The sequence below is a fragment of the Boleophthalmus pectinirostris genome, unplaced genomic scaffold (genome assembly GCF_026225935.1).
Source record: "Boleophthalmus pectinirostris isolate CB_2022bp ecotype Guang Dong unplaced genomic scaffold, ASM2622593v1 HiC_scaffold_14, whole genome shotgun sequence".
Taxonomy (NCBI): domain Eukaryota; kingdom Metazoa; phylum Chordata; class Actinopteri; order Gobiiformes; family Gobiidae; genus Boleophthalmus; species Boleophthalmus pectinirostris.
Window position 1 is genome coordinate 30,251,517 of NW_026571047.1, and position 26,934 is coordinate 30,278,450.

The following is a 26,934-nucleotide window of genomic DNA, read 5'->3' on the forward strand; positions in this document are numbered from 1 at the left end:
AGACCAAGACAAGAGCGAGTCCGAGCACCTTCGAGATCGAGACGAGACCGAGTCCGAGGGCTTACAAGACCGAGACAAGAGCGAGTCCGAGCACCTTTGAGATCGAGACGAGACCGAGTCCGAGCACCTTCGAGATCGAGACGAGACCGAGTCCGAGGGCCTACAAGACCGAGACGAGAGCGAGTCCTAGTGCCTTCAAGACCGAGATGAGAGCGAGTCCGAGCTCCTTCAAGACCAAGACAAGACCGAGTCCGAGCGCCTTCAAGACCGAGACAAGAGCGAGTCCAAGCGCCTTCAAGACCGAGACAAGACAAGAGCGAGTTCAAGCACGGTTGAGTCTGAAATGAGACCAAGACCTCAAAAAAACGGTCTTGAGGCCGTTCTCGAGACCAAAACCAGTCTTGAGCACTACAACACTATCGTATACAAATAAACAAACGAGTCTTGTTTTCATGTGTATTGTTAAATCTAATTATCTTCCTCCCCGTGTCGTTTCAGAGCACAGATGGAGCCTGGTTCTGCGGTGGGGGCCCTGTGTGCTCAGAGCATCGGGGAGCCCGGCACACAGATGACTCTAAAGACCTTTCACTTCGCCGGAGTCGCCTCCATGAACATCACACTGGGGGTTCCTCGCATTAAAGAGATCATCAACGCTTCTAAAAACATCAGGTACACAGCACACAGAGGAGATACGCTCTTCTCTTTAAGCGTCTGTTGGCTCAGTCGTGTTTAGCTTTCGTACACTTATCTGGTTCAAATCCTGCTCCTGTGATTGGCTGGTTCAGTCTCAGGTCTCACAGGTCGCCCACTGCCTCTATATCCTTGAGCAAGACACTTATATTTAGGGATGGATGTATTTATTGAGCCAATACGATATCTGATATTTGTCTTGCTGTTTTGGCTAATGAGCGATTTAAGCTTTAAATATTCACAGATTCACTTTTTTGTTTTTTGTTTCCTATATTTATCGATCTCAGTTTCACAATTTTACAGTATTTTAAACCTAAATGCAATGAATGTCCACACTACCGCAACAATATAAACTCATGTGATGTTCATGCTCTAAATCAGGACTTCATTTTCACTCATAAACTGTGAGAAAATAACTGTTTACTTTCCATAACTTGGATTATAATGATGAGAACCATCAGAGGAGAAAAGGTGAAGAACTGTGGTGGGATCAGAGCGGGAGGAAGAGTGGAGGGAGCAGAGGGACAGACACGGCTCTGCACACGGAGACGGAGGGACAGAGACCTTGGACTTTTAGTCAGATTATGCAGATTTACAACAACTGGTGAGGAAACAGAGAAGAGCTGTGGCCCTGACTTAAGTCTGTGCAGTTAATTGAATTTTGATTTCTATTTGTGTGTCAAACGATCTCCAAACTCATATAATCGAGTTGAAATGATTTAAACTCATTTAATTTTTTAAATATAGAGATTATAAAACAGCTGGATATATAGTTTATTTTGGATTAAGTGTGGATCGGTGCAGCGTCGGCAGTGATGCGGTCGCTGTATCGGACCGTTGTGGTGAAGAGGGAGCTGAGTCGAAAGGCAAAACTCTCGATTTACCGTCAATCTACGTTCCTTCCCTCACCTATGGTCATGAGCTCTGGGTAATGACCGAAAGGACGAGATCATGGATACAAATGTGTGTGGAGAGGGAGGTCTGGGAGGCCCTTCTCAGACTGCTGCTCCTGCGACCCGACCCCGGATAAGCGGACGAAAATGGATGGATGGATGGATTAAAGGGCCTGTTTACACGAGAACGCTTGCGGGTAAAAACGTTTAAAAAAATTTACCCGCTTGCAAGTAAAAAAAATAAAAATATTGGAAGTGCCTTGTTAGGTTTATCTAAACATTAAAAACAAGAAGAAAGACAAGAGATTAATTCAGTTTTACTCGCGAGGAGAACGGGCAGAGAGTGGGCATCAGACCAACAGTCTCCACACGTTCTGATGACTCAAGGCCGTTCTCCTCTTTTTATTTCATTAGGAGGCCCTAGTTACAGAATGATAATTCTCAAGGGGAAGGGGAAACCAGCAAAGACATAATAAGAAACTGGTGCAGCTATGCATAGTACAAACACATAAAACATGATTAACAATCAGGAGGTGCCTTAGGTCAGACACCATCATAACTCTTGCATGTGTGACAGTGGGAGTTGGCTTCATGTGAGGAATCATCTCGAGGTTCACTAGAGCGATAGGACACTGCACACAGTTGTCAAACACACAGAGGTTATTCAACAAGTGACAAGTGATTGGTACATTATAAATCAAAGAATTGTAGTACATAAATGGTTAACTCATAGGCCTAGAATATCACACAAGTATTTAGCAAATATGGGATAATAAAATTATTCTGACATGCCTTTTGTTTAAACGGTGACAGCGTTTTTGGGGCTTAAAAACGCTAAAATCTGAAACCACCCTCCAGAGTGGAAAAGCTGAATACACCCCGCCGTAGCGTTTCCTTCTACACTGCCCAAGACGCAAAACTCTGGTCAGATCTGCTCACGTCGCTTATGCGTTTTTACGTCACATACGTCACCACCTAGCCGCCTGGCATGCAAACCCGATCGAATTGATGCGCGCAGATTTCATCGTGAAAATGCTCGTTTAAACGCAGAATAAAAAGTGAAGACGCGACGCCTCTTTTGTGTCGTATGTTCAGACCGTCATCATATAAATGTAACTGTAATTACGTTTTTCTGTGCCTTATTTCATGTTCAAAGTATATTTTGTCTCATCATCGAGATCGACCAACGTTGAGGTAGTTGTATTTGCATTTACAGCCTAAAACAATGTACAAATGTGAGTTTATTTATATATATTATACAAACTAAAACAAACATTAAACATCTCTAAAATTTGAAGATAGAAAATCAAATCTGTTGTAATAATATGGCAAGAAGTTTGTGTCAAAAAGTGAAAACCGAGCATAGATTATTAGTGTCTGGAGCTCTGCGGTGTGACAACCTGAACTCTGACAGTCTTTTAGAAGTTCTCGTTCTGAATATTTTCTAGCATTCTGCACACGTATCAGAGAAGTTGCTGAGTTTTCCCAACTGTACTTTGGATAACAAATGTAGCTGCTAGAATTTTATATAACCTCTATTGTATTATCTATGACACTGTTGTATTTCTGGGTCAAAAAAGAAGCAAAAAACCACAGCAAACACCACACATTTATACCAAGTGAAAGTAAAGTTCATAAGTTATTTTTGGGCTTCTGTAAAAATAATAATAGCAAAATGTAATTATCTGGAATATAAAATAATTTGTTTCATGATTGTGTAAACACGGAGCTAATTTTTACTAATTAGTCAAACACGTTTTCATGATCAGTTTCACTTTGTTTGACATTTGCTGTTTAAAAAAAACACATTTAATGATAATTACTGTGAGAAGCCCACAGTGCGCAGCATTTATTCACCCAATGAAAACATAAAAAAACACAAACCACACAATATGAAGGTCAAAAGACATTCTATAAATACATCTGTACTGCTATACAGAGGATTATTTTTGCATAATTTATCTTAAACGTCGTGGTGGTGATGTTTGCCGTTTATATTGTAAAAATGTACAACGGTGAGTTTATTTATGGACTTGACCTGGACTGGACCTGGACTGGACCTGGACTGGACCCGGACTGGACCAGGACTGGACCGGGACTAGACTGGGACTAGACTGGGACTAAACTGGGACTAGACCGGCACTGGACCCTGACTGGACCTGGACTGGACCCGGACTGGACCCGGACTAGACCTGGACTACACCTGGACTGGATCTGGACTGAGCTAAATGAGCTCTAAACCAGGACTAAACCAGGACTGGAGCAGGACTAACTTAGGACTGTACCTGGACTGGCCCAAACACACTGTATATATTGACTGAGCTCTTAAACCAGGACTGGAACAAGACTAAATTAGGACTGGAACAGGACTAACTTTGGTCTAGACCAGGACTGGATCTGGACTGAACCTGGATTGAACTAGACCTGGACTGGACTGGGACTAGACAAAACACACTGTATGTATTGACTGAGCTCTTAAACCAGCTCTAAACCAGGGCTGGAACAGGACTAAATTAGGACTAGACCAGGACAGGACCCTGACTGGACCCTGACTAGACATGGTCTGGACCTGGACTGGATACCTGGACTATACCGAACACGCTGTATATATTGACTGAGCTCTAAAACCAGGATTAAACCAGGACTTGAACAGGACTAAATTAGGACTGGACCTGGACTGGACCTGGACTGGACCTGGACTGGACCTGGACTGGACCTGGACTGGACCAGGACTGGACCAAACACGCTGACTGAGCTCTTAAACCAGGACTGGAACAGGACTACAGTAAATTAGGACTAGACTGGGACTGGACCGGGACTAGTCCTGGAGTAGATCTGGACTAGACCGGGACTAAACCAAACTTGCTGTATATATTGACTGAGCTCTTAAACCAGCTCTAAATTAGGACTGGAACGGGACTAAATTAGGACTGGACCTGGACTGGACCTGGACTGGACCTGGACTGGACCAAACACACTGTATATATTAACTTAGCTCTTAAACCAGGATAAAACCAGCTCTAAAGCAAGACTAAAGCAGGACTAAATTAGGACTAGACCTGGACTGGACCTGGACTAGACCTGGACTGGACCAAACACACTGTATATATTGACTGAGCTCTTGCTTGCTGCAGTGGGACCAGTGGTAGACTCAACCAGGACTGGACCAGGACTGGACCAGGACTGGACCAGGACTGGAACAGGACTGGACCAGGACTGGACCAGGACTGGACCAGGACTGGAACAGGATTGGAACAGGACTGGACCAGGACTGGACCAGGACTGGACAGGACTGGACCAGGACTGGACCAGGACTGGACCAGGACTGGAACAGGACTGGACCAGGACTGGACCAGGACTGGAACAGGACTGGACCACGACTGGAACAGGACTGGAACAGGACTGGACCAGGACTGGACCAGGACTGGACCAGGACTGGACCAGGACTGGACAGGACTGGAACAGGACTGGACCAGGACTGGAACAGGGCTCAACCACGACTGGACCAGGACTGGACAGGACTGGAGGACAGGACTGGAACTGGAACAGGGCTCAACCACGACTGGACAGGACTGGACAGGACTGGACAGGACTGGACCAGGACTGGAAGGACTGGAACAGGACTGGAACAGGACTGGAACAGGACTGGAACAGGACTGGAACAGGCTCACGACTGGAAAGGACTGGAACAGGACTGGACCAGGACTGGACCAGGACTGGACCAGGACTGGACCAGGACTGGAACAGGACTGGAACAGGACTGGACACACTGGACTGGAGGACTGGAACAGGACTGGACCTGGACAGGACTGGACCAGGACTGGAAACAGGACTGGACCAGGACTGGAACAGGACTGGACCAGGACTGGAACAGGACTCGACCAGGACTGGACCACGACTGGAACAGGACTGGACCAGGACTGGACCAGGACTGGAACAGGACTGGAACACGACTGGAACAGGACTGGAACAGGACTCGACCAGGACTGGAACAGGACTGGACCACGACTGGACCAGGACTGGACCAGGACCAGGACTTGAACACGAATAAATTAGCACTAAATTAGGACTAGACCGGAGATCTCTATCTGTGAGCGCCATTTCGTCTATAGGTAAAAGGTGCTTTTTCAATCAATTTTAGCACCAACTTGAAGATAAACAAGTTCGTGACGGCGTAAAAACCTCGCCGCGCTCATTAGAGTCTCGAACTTCACAATTTGACAACCTGAACTTTGCTCAAACTTCTTAAAAACCTGTCAAATATTCTCTGGTTCTCTCCACACACACTTATAAACAGAGATTACAGAGAAGTTGCTGAGTTTCTTCACTCTATTATGGATAACAAATGCTGCTGCCTGAATACTATATAACCTCTATTCCGTTATCTATGACACTGTTGTATTTCTTGGTCAAACTGAAGCATTGTTTTTTGGGGGTTTTTTTGCGCTGAAATCCCTGCGGTCATTTTTCATCTTGTCCTGACACCGTTTCTAAAAGTTTCATATCACAAACTTTTCTGGGGTTCGCTCGCTCGTTCCAAAAGCTTCACCGCTATCAATGCGTCGTTGTAATTTTATGCATTTTCCACACTTCCGGGCCCTTGTTTTTCCTCACTGTTTGGCGTCGCTTTGCCGTGTAGGAGGGAAAAAGTCAGCCATTAATCCTCCGTTGAGCGAGAGCCAAGACGTGCTTCTACGAAATAAAAAAAATAAGTTGTTTTTATCGTGGATTGATGGAGGGAAAACAGCTTAGTGTGACTTTGAGGAGTCGTTTAAAGAGGGAGTTTTACGCTTCTGTGGGGTATTTACTGCTAACAAATTGCTTTTTTCTTTTCATTTATCTTTATTTGTACAGTGAGTCTTTTCCTTGAGTGCAATACTTTATAAAAATAGCTGCGTAGACCCATTTAAAACATCAAAAACAAGTGCAGGTGTGTCTATAAATGTCTCTCACCACATTATTTAAGCTCAAATTTCACTCTTGTGAGCTTTAAGTCATGTTATAACGTTTCCTCGTCAAAAACAGTGTTGGAAATTAGCAGTGCAATTAATCAAATTTAATTAAACTCGAGATTTAATCATTTCAAATAATCATTAGTTTGGGTATTTTTGGTCCACAGTCAGTCCTCTGTGTTTGGAGCAGTTCAGACTTTGTGTTTTTTGTGTTAAAAAATTTAACATTTTAAAAGTGTGTATTATTTATGATCGGGTAATTGATTGGCTTGATTAAGTAGTTTTATTTAGTTTAATGTGGTATAAATCAAAAATCGGGATTGAAAAATAATGTTGTAAAAGTGACAAATATACTTGATATAATGGAAATACTTGAATAATACTACCACTATAAGTACTTGAAGTAGTAGTAGTTATAGTAGCAGTAGTAGTTATAGTAGTAGTTGTATTTGTTGTCATTGTCGTAGTAGTAGTTGTATTAGTTTTAGTAGTAGTAGTAGTAGTAGTAGTTGTAGTAGTTGTAGTAGTTGTAGTAGTAGTAGTTATAGTAGTAGTTATAGTAGTAGTTGTATTTGTTGTCGTAGTAGTAGTAGTAACAGCAGTAGTAGTTGTAGTAGTTGTTGTAGTAGTTGTAGTAGTTGTAGTTGTAGTTGTAGTAGTAGTAGTAGTTATAGTACTAGTTGTATTTGTTGTCGTAGTAGTAGTAACAGCAGTAGTTGTTGTAGTAGTTGTTGTAGTAGTTGTAGTAGTAGTAGTAGTAGTTGTAGTAGTAGTAGTTGTAGTTGTAGTAGTAGTAGTAGTAGTAGTAGTATAGTACTAGTTGTATTTGTTGTCGTAGTAGTAGTAGTAACAGCAGTAGTAGTTGTAGTAGTTGTAGTAGTTGTAGTAGTTGTAGTAGTAGTAGTAGTAGTAGTAGTAGTAGTTGTAGTAGTAGTTGTAGTTGTATTTGTATTTGTTGTCGTAGTAGTAGTAGTAACAGCAGTAGTAGTTGTAGTAGTTGTAGTAGTTGTTGTAGTAGTTGTAGTAGTAGTAGTAGTAGTAGTAGTAGTAGTAGTAGTAGTAGTAGTTGTAGTAGTAGTTGTAGTTGTAATTGTATTTGTTGTCGTAATAGTAGTAGTAGTAGTAGTTATTGTCGCCGTAGTAGTACTTGTTGTTGTAGTTGTTGTAGTTCTAGTAGTAGTATTATTTGTAGTAGTTGTGGTAGTAGTAGTTGTAGTAGTCGTAGTTGTAGTAGTAGACCAACTTCCAGGTCAGATCTGTGGAGAGGCGACTCCACTCACAGTCAGAATGTATGTTTTTCTAGGTATTTTTGAGCCATAAAACTGTCTGCAATTAAATAAAGTAGAGCTGTTTAATGTCACACTGTGGAACATTCCAGGCAGAGCAATGACATCTCCATAGAAACAAGCAGAAAAGTTACACACTGCCCCTTTAAATAATATTGGCCTATAGAAAGTTGAGATTGAGTCGCAGCTGTAGCACCTTTTGAAAACCCAAAACTCAATATTCTGCTTTTTCTAATTTACACACACGGTCCTGTATAATGCTGTTACCTCAGTATATATGAAATACTGCAAGACGTGTGGACATCTGTGTTGATTTGAGAAGTCCGGGCCGTCTTCATTTTCTCGCTGTCGTCCAATCAGACAAGTTCAAATACATGCGAGACTGTATAACAAAGTACTACCACTGCACTACTACTGTGATGTTTGGTATTGGCTTATTTTAAAGTTGTACTGCGTAACTTGTTTTGTAAAAGTAGCTCACTGGAGAAAAAAGATTACAGACCCCTGATCTAGTATCAAGTGTCGATACTTGTTTTAGCGTCTGATTTTCAATACTCTTGACAACCCTACTTTTTATTCTATTTATAAAAGATGTGACTCAGTTTTATTTATTTGTCACCCAGAATTCCTTTCCCCCCGTGTTTGTCTGGTTTCAGGCTGAGAACATCTAATCCCCTCGACTGAAAACTAAATATCCCGTCTCCATGGACTCGGACACGTGGGATGGGCACTGGGGTTATAACTTTTTGAACTTTTTTTCCAAAATCCAAGTCCTGCATCATGATTGGATGAACGTTTTGGTATAATTGAAGAAACCAAACTGCATTTTCAACACTCTTTTAAAAAAGTCCTCCTGAAACAAAAAATATTAATACACATTACAGCCAATGACATGAAATTCAAAACGGTGCTAAGTTATCACAAGGGCCATTACAAGGCAATTTGACTGAAAATGGATCAATAATAAGTTGGTGGAGTTTAAAAAAAATGACTAACATCAGCAATGCTCGCTGGAATTCAAGAGCCATCCTTGCAATTCTGGCCTTCATACTCATGCCAGATGCAAGACGTAGGCTGAAGCGAGTTTGTCTCTTCATTCGCACTGCATTCGGGCCGACCGATGGTTCTCAGACCAGAAGTTCCGTGTAGCCGACTTTGCTGAGTTAGAGGAGGCTTTAGCGCCCGACCAATCAGCACTGGGGTGTCTCAAAAGACATTGGAAGCAAGAGCCATCAAGAATTGATATCCCACGCATTAATCAATGCTGTGAACGAACAATCAAAGTGATGCAGGAAATTCATGCCGCATGTAAAGACAAGAGCAATGTTCCACTTCGATTCATTGTTGCTAACCAACACTGACAATCATAATTTTTTTTACTATTAGTGGCCTATTTTATATTATCTTTACCCTGATTATGTGTTTTGTTCCTGTGTTATTAAAGAGAAAATTGCCTTTGGTTCTTTTATGATTGAACAGATATTAACCTTCTAACGGTTTTATTCTGGTTGTTGGTCGGCTTTACCAAAACTTCATTTTGACTCCAGGGGGACTTTTTTTCAAAAATATGACCAACTGAAGGTCAATTCCTTTCATTACTAGCAAAAGTTCATCAAAATATGATACAGGGTATAGAGGCTGTAAAAAAGTTATAACATTAATGGTCACTCACCCAACAGAACTTTATGTTGACAAAATTGTTTTGATGTTTTATTTTAATTTATATTTCATTTACCGTATTTTCCGCACTTTAAGGCACTGTCATTGGATGGTCTTTTTTCGAACTTTTTTCACATATAAACTAGTGCTGTCAAGCGATTAAAAACATTGAGAGATTAATTATGATCTGCAATTAATTCATCTAATTCATCTCTTTTTTAATCTCACCTAAAAATTGCTGAGAAAAGCTTCAACTTGAGGTATTTTCATTCGAATTCATTATTACATTATTTTCATTTCATTAACGTTTTTATATAAGTATCATCATTATTACTATTACTAATCTGCATAAATAAACTCAACTTTACAACATATAAACATCACCACTCTAGAGCCACATCAGCCCGTTTGACATTATAATGTGTTTAATGCAGCTTTGAGCAAGTCTCACAGAAACAAAACTAAAAACCGCATGGCTCATTTGCATAAACTAAGCAGAGAAAAAAATAAATAAATAAAACGCTCTTGTGCGCTGATGTGGTTCATCTTCTGTCGGACTAAAGGCCATGACTCAGTGGAATATAGATGTTCTTTCTGTGACAGATGGATGTTGATGGTGAAGGTGAGTCTGTTCTGTGTCTGTGTCGTGATGTTTTCAGAGATCAGACGTGTGCAGGTTTATCGCAGATGCGGCGAGAACGGGATTGAAAATTAGGCTACAGTTCTTTGCGGGAGCGAGCGGAGCAGGACTGCACAGTGCGGGACTGTGTCTTAACAACACATAAAAACAGATTTTATAATAAGGAAACTCGCAAACAAAAACAGTAAAGTTAGAGATTAAAAATAAGATTAACGCGATTAAAAAACATAACGCACTAAATATGATTGTAATTAATTAATCACAATTAAAGCAATAAGTTGACACCCCTAATATAAACCGCACCGGACTATAAGGCGCTTTAAACGAAACACAACAGTTAGAGTCAGTCAAACTTTATTTAACGCGTTCACAATAACTCTCAACTTTGTTCAATTGTAACGCGTAAAAAAATACTGTCTGAGACGCTGAATAGTTCTTGTATTCACAATAACTCATAATTGTTCAAACAGTTGGGTGATTACGGCGTCCAGCACGTCCACATCCCTCTCGTCATTATCCGAGTCAGTGTGGTTACTGTTCCCTGGCAGTTCAGTGATGATTCTGGTCTTGGTGAAAGCTCAGACCACAGTTGATACTGATCCTTAGCCCGGGCGTCCACGATCCGTTGGCAGATCGTGGCGTAAGTCGCTCGGCGCTGTCTCCCTGTCTTGGAATGTTCCACAGTGTGACATTAAACAGCTTTACTTTACATGTATTTAATAGGTGAGTTTCAGCTGACGTCATTGTTATTAAAAGCCCGCGTTGCATGCTGGGAAATATTTTGGTCGGAGGCAAGAAACACGATAGCGTCAAACACAGTGCGTAACCTCGCGTATTTATCCCCGATAATGATAAATTCCTGCTGCATTATCGGATGCACAAATAGAAGCACGGAAGAAGGAAAATGTCTTTTGTCAACAATGAAACTCTCCTATTACAGGGCGTTTTAAAGCTCAAAAATACCGAGTAAAACAGGCGTTCTGACTGTGAGCGGCGTCGCCTCTCCACAGATCTGACTTGTAACTTGGTCTGGTTTGGTCTCCATGAAGATAGAAAGGTTTAAAGCCATACTGTGAAACATTCCAAACAAAGCAATAACATTTTCGCGGACAAAAGCGTTAGACGGACCCTCCACCGGAAAAGTTACACAGTGCGCCTTTAAGGACTCTGCCTGGAGATTGCTAATGGAAAGTTGCTTTGTTTCTCGCATTCACATAAGTCCCAGAAAAGCAGCCGTCTCTAAACCATACATCACAATGATTCATTTCCCCAAATGAGCCCAGATAAACTGCAGCCCAAATGAAATGTAATATATTCATGAACACAACAGACCTAATGATAAGAGGTAATGGGCTCTGAAGGCTCAAGGCCACAACTTTACACTTCTTTTGAGTTTTTATTGTCATGTTGTAGTAGTAGTAGTAGTAATAAGTAGTTAGATGTTGTAGTAGTAGCAGTAGTAAGTAGTATTTAGTAGTAGTAGTAGTAGTAGTAGTAGTAGTAGTAGTAGTAGTAGGTAGTTATTTAGTTAGTGAGTTAGTAGCAGTAGTATTTAGTAGTTAGAAGTAGTAGTTGTTGTAGTAGTAGTAGTAGTAGTAGTAGTAGTAGTAGTAGTAGTAGTAGTAGTAGTAGTAGTAGTAGTTAGTAGTAGTAGTAGTAGTAGTAGTAGTAGTAGTAGTAGTGTAGTAGTAGTAGTAGTAGTTGTAGTAGTAGTAGTAGTAGTAGTAGTAGTAGTAGTAGTAGTAGTAGTAGTTAGTTATTTAGTTAGTGAGTTAGTAGCAGTAGTAAGTAGTATTTAGTAGTTAGAAGTAGTAGTTGTAGTAGTTTTAGTAGTAGTAGTAGTAGTAGTAGTAGTTGTAGTAGTAGTAGGTAGTTAGTTATTTAGTTAGTGAGTTAGTAGCAGTAGTAAGTAGTATTTAGTAGTTAGTAGTAGTTGTAGTAGTAGTAGTAGTAGTAGTAGTAGTAGTAGTAGGTAGGTAGTTATTTAGTTAGTGAGTTAGTAGCAGTAGTAAGTAGTATAGTAGTTAGAAGTAGTAGTAATAGTAGTAGAAGATAGATGTAGTTAGAAGTTGTAGGAGTAGTTAGTTAGTTAGTGGTAGTAGTAGTAGTAACAGTAGTAGCAGTAGTAAATAGTATTTAGTAGTTAAAAGTAGTTAGAAGTTGTAGTAGTTAAAAGTAGTTAGAAGTTGTAGTAGTACTAGTAGTTAGTTAGTAGTAGGTAGTTGTAGTAGGAGTAGTGCTATTAGGTAGTAGTAGTTAGTAGTTAGAAGTAGTTGTAAAAGTTAGTAGTAGTTAGAATTTGTAGTAGTACTAGTAGTTAGTAGTATGTAGTAGTAGTAATAGTAGCAGTAGTATTTAGTAGTTTTAAGTAGTAATAGAAGTAGTTAGAAGTTGTTGTAGTAGTAGTTAGTAGTAGGTAGTTGTAGTGGTAGTAGTTAGAAGTAGTAGTAATAGTTAGAAGAAGAAGAAGTAGTAGAAGTAGTAATAAGAAGTAGTAGTTGTAGTTAGTAGTAGGTAGTAATAAGTAGCAGTAGTAGTTAGTACTTAGGTGTTAATTAGAAGTAGTAGTAGTGTTAGTTGTGTTTGTAGTTGTAGTAGCTGTTGTAGTAGTAGTTAATAATTAGTAGTTAGTAGTAGTATTAACAATTTAGGGTTTGAGTTAACGAGGGTTAAAATTTTAAAAAGCATTAAAGCCCCTGTATGTAACTTTTATTTATTTATTTTTTTAAACGAAATAGACTAAAATAAAAGCATATTTTTTATTATGGATGTGTGCTTGCATCTCCACAGACCTGACTTATACTTGGCCTCCTGTTTGTTGCCATGGAAATGTCGTTCCTTTGGTTCTAATATTCCACTGTATGACATAAAACACATCTATCTACATCTAGAATATTTCAAAGTATGGTTTTAACTTTCTGTTTCCATGGAAGCATACACCCTAGAAAGTTGCGTACTATCACTTTAAGGTTAAAAATGTATTTAGATAAACTTAATTTTTATGATTTATTTACAAATTGGGTCAAAATAATAATAAAATGTGTAATTATGCTGATTATTTATATGTTTTGTTTTGATAATTCACTTAATCATACTTTGATTATTACCAAAAACTGCAAAAAATTATATAAATAAAAAATAAAATACACACTTAAACTTTGACTATTACTAAAATATTGTTTATTTTTATTTTTACAGTACACCGATCATCACAGCTCACCTCGACACTGACGACGACGCCGACTTCGCCCGATTGGTGAAAGGAAGGATCGAGAAAACTCTTCTTGGAGAGGTATCCAAACTCAACACTTTTTCACACTTTCAAGTACTTTCTACTTTTCAAAATAAAACTCTGCTTCTTGTTTTGTTTAGATTTCAGAGTACATTGAGGAGGTTTTTCTGCCTGACGATTGCTTTATTTTGGTGAAACTTTCTTTGGAGAGGATCAGACTGTTACGACTAGAGGTACTTTTCTTTATTCTTGTGTTGAATAGAAAATAATAAACCTGTAATTTATTGCTGTGTACAATGTGTTTTCACGTCCATTTATGCTGCAATAGCTGCCATTTTCAGGTCCGCACTCTGTGTCTTGTATAAGGCTATTAACTGCTGTAAATGTCAACATTAACACTGAGGTCTGTACAAGAGGTTCTGAAATGTGAAAGGCTTTATATGGTAGATATTTTCTTCAGTATTTCAAGGTCCTATATTCCTCAAAGTTTACTCTTGAGTTTTGTTCGGCTACGTTCAGACTGCAGGGCTTAACGCTCAATTCGGATAGTTTTGTGAAATCCGATTTTTTTTGAGAGATCGTTCACATTTCCAATTAAACGCGACTTGTTTGTGATCTTCATTGTGAACTTTAAATGCCCCAAAAGTGTCCCGCATGAGCATTGGAGGACACGACGACGTCATACACGGTGCGCATGCTCAGTGTTTACAGAAGTCGCCTAAACATGGACGTGAACATTGAGCACCTGGAGATTTTAAAGTTGCTGTCGTACCGGAGCCAGAACATGTACCGTATTTTCCGGGCTATTGGTCGCGCTCTTAAGCTGCTGACCCCATCAAAAAACGACTGCGCGCCCGATACACGAATCCACTCGGGTGTCCCAGCACGACTTCAGTAAACTGCAAAGCCGCACCACCCGCAGAACACGCAAACACACACGGAGCAGACAGAGACCGCACAGCGAAAAACACCCACAGACACACTCATCACTCCACGCCGACGAGGAACGGAACGGAGGAACGAACCGAAAAAGCGAGCGCAATGTGCCACTTCTGGACGCAACTGAACAACTGAGTCACTGCGAACACGCCGACAATCCGTTGGTCCCAGACAGCACCTCCCTACACGCCACAACTGAACAAAGCCCAGAGTCACCGTGAACGAACAAACAAACAAAACCACTCACCCATCACACTGTTGTGTTTCATTTAAAGTCCAGTGCAGTTTATTTGTGAAAAAAGTTTGAAAATAGACCATTTAATGACAGTGCGCCTTATAATCCAGAGCGCCTAAAGCCCGGAAAATATGGTACATCTTATTTGTTTTATGGAGGAGATTGAGAAGGAGAAGGACGAGGTTTTTTTGGCCATGGTGTTTTGTGGGGCAGTGGCAGCAATGTTCGTAGAAAGGAACGTGCGGGTGCAGAGTCGCAGCCAAGAGTGGTGGGATTGACATGTGCTTTGCTGCTTCACTCACACAGAGTTCAGATACAATTTTCATATGATGAGAAGAACGTTTGTGTACGTCTGTAGTCGAATGAATGTGACCTGGCCGTTCACACTGAAGTCACATGTCAAAAGATCGGATATGTATCAGGTTTTAGGAGCACATATCCAAGTGGCCTGGGTCACATTTGAAACTAATTGGATTTGGTTCACATTTTGCAGTCTGAACAAAGCCACAGAATGTTGTTACCTCCTCAAAAACAGACCTAAGAGTTGTGTTTTGTTTCATTCACACATGTTTAACGCATAAACTTTAATATTTAGGCTGAGTTCTTGTCTCAAACAGAAAACACTCTGTCCCACCTTGTGATGTCATGAAGCAGTAGTTTTCACAGGTCCTTTTAACTTTAGTTCAGTAGAGATTGGCAATTCCAGAGCTGAAATGAAACAAATGATTCTAGTGAAGATGTGTGGAGCACTTCCTGTATTACCACATGACGTCACAAGGTGGAACAGAGTGTTTTCTGTCTGAGAGAAGAACTCAGCCTAAATGTGCAGTGTTAGTGTGTTAAACATCTGTGAATGAAACAAAACACAACTCCAGGTCTGTTTGTGATCAGGAAACAATTTTATTAAAGAAAATACCGTAATATTGTCCCTTGAAATATAATGCCTCTTCCACAATAGATATCAATAAGAAAGAAACACTTTTTAAATTTAAAAGAAAAATCATACACCTTTTATTAGTTGTGGAGTAATTTGTAACTTCCCTAACCTAATTTACCCAATTATTTTAAACTTAATTTTGTGGCTGCCTTTCACTCACTTACACATTGTGATATGATTAATGATATATCAGTAATGTTGAATTCTCTCGTCTATTTTCATACATAATTCGCACCAGATTATACGGTGCATTAAGTGAAAAAAACGGACGACACTTGAGACTGATATTTTAGTCCAGGCGTCCACGATCCATCGGCAGATCGTGGCGTAATTCGCCCGGCGTTGTCTCCCTGTCTTGGTGAATGTGTTCTATGAATATGAATGTGGGTGGGTCATTTAAATTTGATTTTTTATTTCCTACGAGGATGACTCAAAAATGCATTGAGTAATAATGTGTTTAATGTAGCTTTGCGCACATTTGTTTACGTTTTACAGAAACAAAACTTGGCTAATTTGCATAAACTATAAAGTGTTGAAAAAAACATCTCGCTCCTTGTGCGCTGATGCGGTCAACTTTTATCGGACTATGTTACTCTGCGAGGCTCCTGACTATGGTGGCCATAACGCTCCGACAATCCATCAAGCGGCGCGGCTTCGTAGCTTACCAAAGTCGTACTAAAACATTTTGACAGATTTTGGGCGGCAGTAGCTCAGTTGGTAGAGCATTCGCCCACTGATCTGAAGGTTGGCGGTTCGAATCCAGCTCTCGACATGAAATATCACAGGTTGAGCGGTCAGATCCACTGACCCACAGGGTGGCTGGTGTGATTCCAGCTCCCACAGATGAATGCTGCCGTTGTGTCCTTGGGCAAGACACTTAACCCACCTTGCCCACAGTGTCTGTGTACACTGGTGTATGAATGTGTGTGTGAACGGGTGAGTGGTTCCTTGTTGTAAAGCGCTTTGAGTGCCTTGAAGGTGGAAAAGCGCTATAGAAAAATGTGACCACCATTTACCATTTTTGAGCGCCGCGTACCACATAAAATCGTTTCGAGGTCAGTAAACACAACCAGAATTAATACACTGGATTATAAGACACACTGCCGTTTTTTAGAAAATTAAAGGATTTTAACTGCGCCTTATAGTCCGAAAAATACGGTAATGAGTATGTTAATTGACCGAAGAATACTAAACTAAACTAAACATAGGACTGACCTTTTGACATCAGTGTGCCGAGCCTACAACCAGTGTTTCCCATTAATACAGGAGACTATAATTGGCCCCCATAGGTAAAAAAAAAAAAAAAAAGACATGATTACATATAGGCAGAAAGTGACATTTATACTCCCCAAAATTGAGTGAGATTGTGCCCCCATAATCGTAATCAAACCGATGGGAAACACAACTACAGCGTGTTACAAATTGCTCATGTTTGTTTTTATTGTTGGTTGTTGCAGGTGAATGCAGAGACTGTGCGTTACTCCATCTGTATGTCGAAGCTGAGGGTGAAGCCTGCGGACATCGCCGTGCACGGAGAAGCTGTGGTCTGCGTGTCTCCCAGAGAAAACAGCAAAAGCTCCATGTACTACGTCCTACAGAGTCTGAAGGAGGATCTGCCCAAGGTCAGACCAGTATCTGTGACAAAACCAGGACTAAACCAGTTTAAACCAGAACTCAACCAGGTTCAAACCAGGACTCAACCAGTTTAAACCAGAACTCAACCAGGTTTAAACCAGAACTTAACCAGGTTCAAACCAGGACTCAACCAGGTTTAAACCAGAACTCAACCAGGTTTAAACCAGAACTTAACCAGGTTCAAACCAGGACTCAACCATGTTAAAACCAGGACTCAACCAGGTTTAAACCAGAACTCAACCAGGTTTAAACCAGAACTTAACCAGGTTCAAACCAGGACTAAACCAGTTTAAACCAGAACTCAACCAGGTTCAAACCAGGACTAAACCAGTTTAAACCAGAACTCAACTAGGTTTAAACCAGAGCTCAACCAGGTTTAAACCAACTCAACCAGGTTTAAACCAGAACTCAACCATGTTAAAACCAGGACTCAACCAGGTTTAAACCAGAACTCAACCAGGTTTAAACCAGGACTCAACCATGTTAAAACCAGGACTCAACCATGTTTAAACCAAGACTCAACCAGGTTTAAACCAGGACTCAACCATGTTTAAACCAGAATTCTACCAGGTTTAAACCAGAACTCCACCAGGTTTAAACCAGAACTTAACCAATTTTAAACAGGACTCATCCAGATTTAAACCAGAATTCAACCAGGTTTAAACCAGAACTCAACCAGGTTTAAACCAGGACTCAACCAGGTTCAAACCAGACCTCAACCAGGTTTAAACCAGAACTTAACCAGTTTTAAACAGGACTCATCCAGATTTAAACCAGAATTCAACCAGGTTTAAACCAGAACTCAACCAGGTTCAAACCAGGACTCAACCAGGTTTAAACCAGAATTCAACCAGATTTAAACCAGAATTCAACCAGGTTTAAACCAGGACTCAACCAGGTTTAAACCAGGACTCAATCAGGTTTAAACCAAGACTCAACCAGGCTTAAACCAGAATTCAACCAGGTTTAAACCAAGACTCAACCAGGTTTAAACCAGAATTCAACCAGATTTAAACCAGAATTCAACCAGGTTTAAACCAGGATTCAACCAGGTTTAAACCAGGACTCAATCAGGTTTAAACCAAGACTCAACCAGGCTTAAACCAGAATTCAACCAGGTTTAAACCAGAACTCAACCAGGTTCAAACCAGGACTCAACCAGATTTAAACCAGAATTCAACCAGGTTTAAACCAAGATTCAACCAGGCTTAAACCAGAATTCAACCAGGTTTAAACCAGAACTCAACCAGGTTCAAACCAGGACTCAACCAGGTTTAAACCAGAATTCAACCAGGTTTAAACCAGGACTCAACCAGGTTTAAACCAGGACTCAACCAGGTTTAAACCAGAACTCAACCAGAACTTAACACTAACACTACTTTTTTCTGACAAGTATTGCGATTCTATTTCCGGCAAATAAAAGAAAAAGGATTCAGAGTGCACATTTGAAACAACTCCAGAAGCATTAACATTTAAGAGAACTCGAACTTGATTAGGACGCACTTTGCAGCACTAATCACAGAAAGACTACAGTACACGGAGACATTTTTACAGAACGTTTGTTACTCAGAAATACATTTTGTCTTGAACATAAAAAGCGAGTGATCTGAGGCGCTCTGATTGTTATGCAGAAGATGTTTTAAAACGCCAACGCTCAGATGAGTTTATCTCTGATGAGCACATCTGATGAGCACATTTGGTCTCATTGTTTTGGCTGTAGGTGGTGGTCCAAGGCATCCCCGAAGTTGCCAGAGCTGTGATTCACATCGACGAGCAGAGCAGCAAAAAGAAGTACAAGCTGCTGGTGGAGGGGGATAATCTACGAGCTGTTATGGCAACGCACGGAGTCAAAGGAAGTGGCACGACATCCAACAACACCTACGAGGTTTGACCATCAGCTCTTGTAACTTAACAGTGAATTCTTTTTTCCTGTTGTGTAATCCTTCTCCATCAAGGAATTTATTATTTGCTATACTTTACATCGGGGGTCCCTACCTGGCAGTAATCAGGGCAGTCCTGTGTGATGTCACATAGCGCTTGAAATTGAGGCGGCGCACTTCAGTTTAGACGTTTTTGACTTTGAAAGCTTCAAATGTACCTGATTTATACTGAAATTGCCAAAAATGAAAAAAAACTAAACAGGACTTTAAACAGGATTTAAATAGGACTTAACTAGGACTCAACCAGGACTCAATTAAGACTCAACCAGGACTTAACCAAGACTTAACTTGGACTCAACCAGGACTCAATTAAGACTCAACCAGGACTTAACCAAGACTTAACTAGGACTCAACCAGGACTAAACCATGACTCAATCAGGACTCAACCAGAACTCAACCAGGTCTCAAGAAAAACTCAACCAGCACTCAACCAGGATTTAACCAGGTCTCAATCAGGACTTAACCAAGACTTAACCAAGACTTAACTAGGACTCAACCAGGACTTAACCAGGACTTAACTAGGACTCAATTAAGACTTAACCAGGACTTAACCAAGACTTAACTGGGACTCAACCAGGACTCAATCAGGACTTAACCAAGACTTAACTAAGACTCAACCAGGACTTAACCAAGACTTAACCGTGACTTAACTAGGACTCAACCAGGACTCAACCAGGACTTAACCATGACTTAACTAGTACTTAACCAAGACTCAACCAGGACTTAACCATGACTCAACCAGAACTTAATTTGGATTTAACTAGGACTCAACCGGGACTTAACTTGGACTAAACCAGGACTTAACTAGTACTTAACTAGGATTTAACCAAGACTTAACTAGGATTCAACCAGGACTTAACCAGTTAACACTAACTCAACTATTTTCAAGTATTGGTAGTTTTCCAAGAGAAGTTCCAAGGAAAGTTACAGTAGTAACTTTAGTAGTTTAAAGGTGCACTGACCTTTAAACTACTACAGTGTCCAAAAACGGCTGGAAGAAGTACAATTGCAAGTAAAAATGCACTGTCGATCACTGGTTATAAGATGTTATGAAAAGGCTAAAAATTACATAGTTCAAGTTACATGAATAAAATGTAACTGGATTAAAAGACATTATAAAAACAGTAAATCAGTAGTAAAATATTCACTTGAACTCAGTTAATTAAGGTTGAACTGTCCGGCTCCTTTCCACTTGTGCCAATTTCTGGGTCACTGCTCCTTATCTGGGGCATATATGAGACCTGACCCATTTCACACCACCACTACTAAACTCCTGCACCGGACTCGCCCACGCATGTCCTACATTAATAAAGACGTATAATGGATGTTTGTATCTTGTATCTGCACATTATTACATTTCCATGACAATAAAACTAAATGCTTACCTCCATTTGTAATATAAGTCTCCGTGTATAGTCAGAGCTCTATACGTGATTCAGATACAATAGACTTAATTTTACCAGACTCATTTTATGTATTTATTCTACTCTTTGTAAACAGCTCCAGTGTTGAAGGACTTTTTTCTGTCTTTATAAACCAACATGGGTCACTTCTTTATATCTATCCATTTAAAAGTAGTTTAAGGCCGTCGTGTGTAACTTTTTTGCCAAAAAAAAACACTGCATTTTTACATTCTTCATACATTCCTTCTTGTTTCTATGGATATTATGACATTAAACAGCATAAAACAGTTCAAAAACAGGTCTAAAAACAGGTCTAAAACAGGTCTAAAAACAGATCTAAAACATTTCTTAAAACAGTTCTAAAACAGGTCTAAAATGGGTCTAAATACAGGTCTAGAACAGTTCTAAAATGGGTCTAAAAACTGGTCTAAAACAGGTCTAAAAACAGGTCTAAAAACAGGTCTAAAAACAGATCTAAAAACATTTCTAAAACAGTTCTAAAACAGGTCTAAAATGGGTAAATAAAAAGTTCTAAAAATGGGTCTAAAAACTGGTCTAGGTCTAAAAAACAGGTCTAAAACAGGTTTAAAAACAGGTCTAAAAACAGTTCTAAAACAGGTCTAAAAACAGGTTTAAAAACAGTTCTAAAATGGGTCTAAAACAGGTCTAAAAACAGATCTAAAACAGGTCTTAAAACGGTTCTAAAACAGGTCTAAAAACAGTTCTAAAACGGGTCTAGAAACAGTTCTAAAACGGGTTTAAAAACAGGTTTAAAAACAGGTCTAAAACAGGTTTAAAAACAGGTCTAAAACAGGTCTAAAAACAGTTCTAAAACATGTCTAAAAACAGATCTAAAACAGGTTTAAAAACAGGTTTAAAAACAGGTCTAAAATAGGTTTAAAAACAGGTTTGAAAACAGGTCTAAAAACCGTACGTGATTCAGATACAATAGACTTAATTTGGCTTTTATACATCATGGAAAAGATGACCAGACTCATTTTATATATTTATTCTACTCCGTAAACAACTCTAGTGTTTATGGACTCTTTTTCTTCCTTTTTTTTTTTTTGTCTTTATGAACCAACATGGGTCACTTCTTTATATCTGTCCATTTTAAAAGCAGTTACTTAAGGCCACGGTGTATAACTTTTCAGCTGCATTTTCACATTCTTCATACATTCTTTCTTGTTTCTATGGATATTATGACATTAAACAGCTCTATCTTACATTTATTCAGTTACTGGTATTTTTATAGCTCAAAAACTCCTAGAACAGGCATGTACCGTATTTTTCGAACTATAAGGCTCAGTGGATTATAATTTAATCTAATAATAATCTATTTTCATACATTAGGCACATTAAGAGAAACAAACAGACGACACTTGAGACTGATCCCTTATCCCAGACGTCCACGATCCATCGGCAGATCGTGGTGTAATTCGCCCGGTGTTGTCTCCCTGTCTTGGTGAATGTGGATCATGAATGTGAATGTGGGTGGATCATTTAAGTTTGTTTTTTTTTATTTCCTGCAAGGAGGACTCAAATATACATTGAGTAATAATGTGTTTAATACAGCTTTGGGCACATTTGTTTACGTTTTACAGAAACAAAACTTAAAACCACATGGCTCATTTGCATCAACTATAAGTGCTGAAAAAAACGTTCGCTCCTTGTGCCTTGATGCGGTTCAGCTTCTGTCGAACTAAAGGACATGACTCATTGGAATATATGTGGTCTTATACTTTGACTTTTACACTGCGAGGCTCCTGACTACAGTAGCCGTAATGCTCCGACAATCCATCAAGTGGTGCGGCTTCGTAGTTTAATAAAGTCGTACTAAAACACATAAAATCACCACATAAAATTGGTTTGAGGTCAGTAAGCACAACCAGAATTAATACATAAGGTGCACTGTTGATTATTGAGAAAATTAAAGGATTTTAAGTGCACCTTGTAGTCCGAAATAGACAGTATTCTGACTGTGAGCGGGGTCGCCTCTCCACAGATCTGACCTGTAACTTTGTCTGGTTTTGTTCTTCATGAAGATAGAAAGATTTAACACCCTAGTTTGAAATACTCCTGACAAAACAATAACATCTCCATGGAGTAAAGAAGCATTTGACGGAGCCTCCACTAATAAAGTTACACAAATTGCACCTTAAATTTCTTCTTGATATTATTTTGAAGTATCTGTATTTTATTTTGTTTACATTTTTGAGTAGTATACCGGTCTCTGCGCTTATAGGGCCATGCGAATGCAGTACGACATTCACAGTGGGTCTCCAGGTGGATTCTGTTCACACATGTATTGGATGGATAACATAAAAACAACATATTAGAGATGGCACCAAGTCCAATGTGAGATCTTCCTGCGAGGATTTGAAAATGACGCTTGTAGATGCCCTAGAAACAGGTGCGTTATATTTGATACAAGCCACAACAAATACTGGCACCGTACACTTAATATTGTATGTGAAAAAAAATTTTAAAAACCTGTTTATTATGCACATTTAACATTATTAAAGGTCCTATATTACACAAAATGTTGTTACCTCATCAAAAACAGGCCTAGAGTTTAGAGTTAGAGGAGAAACTATGAAGTAAGAAAGTTTTCAGAAATATTTGTGTGCATAGGATAGAAATCTGTGTATATTTGTCTGTAGTTGAGCATAAAATAAATATTCGTAAACTCTCGAATGAGTCCAGTCGTAGGTAAAATGTGTTGTGTGAATTTTATCCATCAGAATACAAAATTGAAAAGTTACGACGCCAAGAATTAAAATCACGAAATGAAAATGTACGATTACACTTTTCTTCGGTACGAATACGAATTCACAGACGCGACTCGACTGTCAAAAACACGGCATCACTTCACAGACAGATAAAACATCGATCGAGATGCCGGACTTTTGTACCACATATGGACTGAACCAGGTCTAAAACAGGACTGAACCAGGACTGGACCAGGACTGATCCCAGGACTGAACCAGGACTAAAACATGACTACATCAGGACTAAACTAGAACTGATCCCAGGACTGATCCCAGGACTGAACAAGGACTAAAACATGACTACATCAGGACTAAACTAGAACTGATCCCAGGACTAAACCAGGACTGAACAAGGACTAAACCAGGACTAAACCAGGACTGAACCAGGACTAAACCAGGGCTAAACCAGGACTGAACCAGGACTAAACCAGGGCTAAACCAGGACTGAACCAGGACTAAACCAGGGCTAAACCAGGACTAAACCAGGGCTAAACCAGGGCTAAACCAGGACTGAACCTGGACTGAACCAGGACTGAACCAAGACTAAACGAGGACTAAAACATGACTAAATCAGGAGTAAACCAGGAATGATCCCAGGACTGAACCAGGACTAAAACATGACTACATCAGGACTAAACTAGAACTGATCCCAGGACTGAACAAGGACTAAACCAGGACTAAACCAGGACTGAACCAGGACTAAACCAGGGCTAAACCAGGACTGAACCAGGACTAAACCATGGCTAAACCAGGACTGAACCAGGACTAAACCAGGACTAAACTAGGGCTAAACCAGGACTGAACCAGGACTAAACCAGGACTGAACCAGGACTAAACCAGGGCTAAACCAGGACTGAACCAGGACTGAACCAGGACTAAACCAGAACTGAACCAGGACTAAAACAGGACTGTACCAGGTCTAAACCAGGACTAAACTAGGACCAGACATATTTGAGAATCCAGGATTTCCCAAATATGCACAGATTTTTATCCTATGCACACGAATATTTCTGAAAATTTTCGTACTTCATAAGAAACACCTGTAACATGAGTAAAAGCTGTGAAAAGTTGATTTTGTAGAATATTTTGCATAATAGCGGCTTTGCTTCGACACAACGAATGTCCATCTCATTCAGAAAATAATTTCTAACTTTAAAATGCACTGTAATCTCTTATTGATTGAAGCAATACTCGTAATTAAACAGCATTGATTGAACAGCTCTTCTACCGGTAGATAAGTGCATATTGTTATTGATGTCTGTAATGACAACAGATTTCATACATGTGCGGACGACCACTGTAAAAACTTAATATTATGCACGAATGTTTATCACGTTTGCCAGCTGTGTACGAAACCCACACAGAATCCGCCTTGAGCTTATCAACGCGCGAGTAAAGGGTCAAAAATGTCAAATTCAGTTGTTTGTATTCGTTCCACTGCGTACGTTTTGAACATGTCCAGGAGCGAGAAAACTGAAATAAGCGCTGGTAAATGAATACAATAATCACTACAGGGTTAGCAGCGTTTACATAACGAGACCCTATGGAGTCATCGTATTTAGTTGCTTTCATCTTCTGTGTAACTTTTCTGGTGGAGAGACCAAGACCAGATCAAGTTACAGGTCAGATTTGTGGAGAGGCGACCCCACTCACAGTCATAATGCCTGTTTTTCTACATATTTTTGAGCCATAAAACCACTAGTAATTGTATACATGTAAGGTAAAGCTGTTTAATGTCACACTGTGGAACATTCCAGACATTAGGGGTGTGCAAAAATATTGAAATATCGATATATCGTATAGTTTAATGTGATGATACAGTATCAATATCGTGGGCTGCTTATTTAACCAAATTATTTTGTTACAGTGCTACAGTTTTGTTGCTTGTTCAGAGGAAGGAAACTCATTTATGTGACACATTTCACATTTTCACTGTTCTGATGATTAAAATGGGTGTGTTTTTCATTTTATCTTTCCACAAGAAGTGGTTTAACAGAAACTTTTACTATCACTAGCCAGGTTGGCGCCACCCAGTGCCTCTGATCAATTTCATTTCTCTCCAGCGACTACGTCAGGAATAAAAATACAGTAGACAGTTCGCAAAAACCCCGGAAGTGCGAATTCGGGCACCAGCCAATCGGCGAAGAGCCATACATTCAGTCTTGGCAGCGATTACCGAAATCGAGGATTTAAAGCCGGAACAAAGAGAATGTTTGGTGAATTTTATCAAGTCAAAAGACGTTATTGTCCTTCTTCCTATGGGATTTGGGAAAAGCTTAATATACCAGTTAGTCTCATCAGCGGTGCATTACAAACGTCACGACCAAATAGCAGCGATTGGTTAAATTAAAAATATTACCTGCCGACCGTCGAGCGAACGAATTCTAACACTGCAAGGTCAGACGGTTTCTACGAAGTGAAACCGTCTGATCAATCAGGCAACAGTCCAACTTGTTGATGCCTCACATTGGGCTCTTTCACTGTTTTGATGATTAAAATGTGTGTGTGTGTTTTTTTTTTATATTAACTTTGTACAAGAAGTGGTTTAACTAAGACTTTTAGTATCCCAGCCATGATTTTGCCTTTATTTTGAACCGTATCAAATCAATAAAAAAATATCATATCGAACCGAACATGCATTGTATAGAGATATGTATCGTATCATGGCCTATGTATCGATGTATGTATCATATCGGCAACTTCTTAATGATACCCAGCCCTAATATTCATAGAAACAAGCAGGTGACAGACCCCCGACCAGAAAGTTGTGTAGTGCACCTTTAACTTAGACTTGGACTTAGACAAACTTTATTGATCCAAAAAGGAAATTACTTGGACACAGTAGCTCACACATCACAATATAATATAATAACAAATAGCAACAATGTGAATGTAAACAATAAATAATAAAAAATAAGTAGCAGAAATAACAAGAGACTGGTTGAGAGCCTAATTGCAATGTAGTAGAAATTCAGGCTGTCAAAAATGAAAACCAGTCAATACTAAAACGTGTCCTGAAACTAGATAGTAGCTAGAACAAGTCTTTAAAAATGTGTGTATATTGAAAATTGAGCTAGAATTTTCAAATTTCAAACTTTATTTCAATACTAAGGAATAGACTTATACTATGAGGTCTTAAGAGGCCTGTGGGAGGCAGAGTACAGTATGTGTAAGGTTATGTGAAGGTTGCGTTCACATTACATCATATTCCAGACTCCCTGTAGCTCCTGTCCTCCACTGAGCTGGAGGACAGGCAACACTTCTAAGGTGGAATTTGCAGTTTCATTTATTTGATTAAAGTCTCTGTAATTCTTAGGCCTTACTGTGGTTACGATAATAAAATTTCAAACTTGATTTCAATACTGAATCTAATACCACGATGATAGTAAAAACACTCTTTCTTTAGACAGTAGAATGTGATTTTCAGCATTAAATCACAGAACCGTATTTTTCGGACTATAAAGCGCACCAGATTACAAGGCGCATGTAAAATTCTCTCGTCTATTTTCACACATTAGGTGCACTGGATTATAAGGCGCATTAAGACAAACAAACGGACGACACTTGATCCCTTAGCCCAGGAGTCCACGATCCACTGGCAGAAAAGTCTTGAAAAGGTCTCAAATTTCAGGTTCCTAAATTAAGGCCTTAAAATGTCTTACGTTATGTTGTTCAAGTCTTATTTTTTTCATAAAGATCTAAAATTTCATTAACCTTTTTGT

General features: G+C 39.6%; 1 protein-coding gene across 1 annotated transcript in view; it reads left to right on the forward strand.

The window, feature by feature from the left end:
- Window positions 1–26,934, forward strand: part of polr3a (polymerase (RNA) III (DNA directed) polypeptide A) — a 224,469-nt gene that overhangs the window by 176,519 nt on the left and 21,016 nt on the right. The window contains exons 24-28 of the mRNA XM_055150075.1: window positions 499–669; window positions 13,319–13,412; window positions 13,493–13,585; window positions 16,921–17,085; window positions 18,819–18,983. Of these exons, the coding sequence (XP_055006050.1) occupies window positions 499–669; window positions 13,319–13,412; window positions 13,493–13,585; window positions 16,921–17,085; window positions 18,819–18,983 (688 nt within the window). The remainder of the gene's footprint in view (window positions 1–498; window positions 670–13,318; window positions 13,413–13,492; window positions 13,586–16,920; window positions 17,086–18,818; window positions 18,984–26,934) is intronic.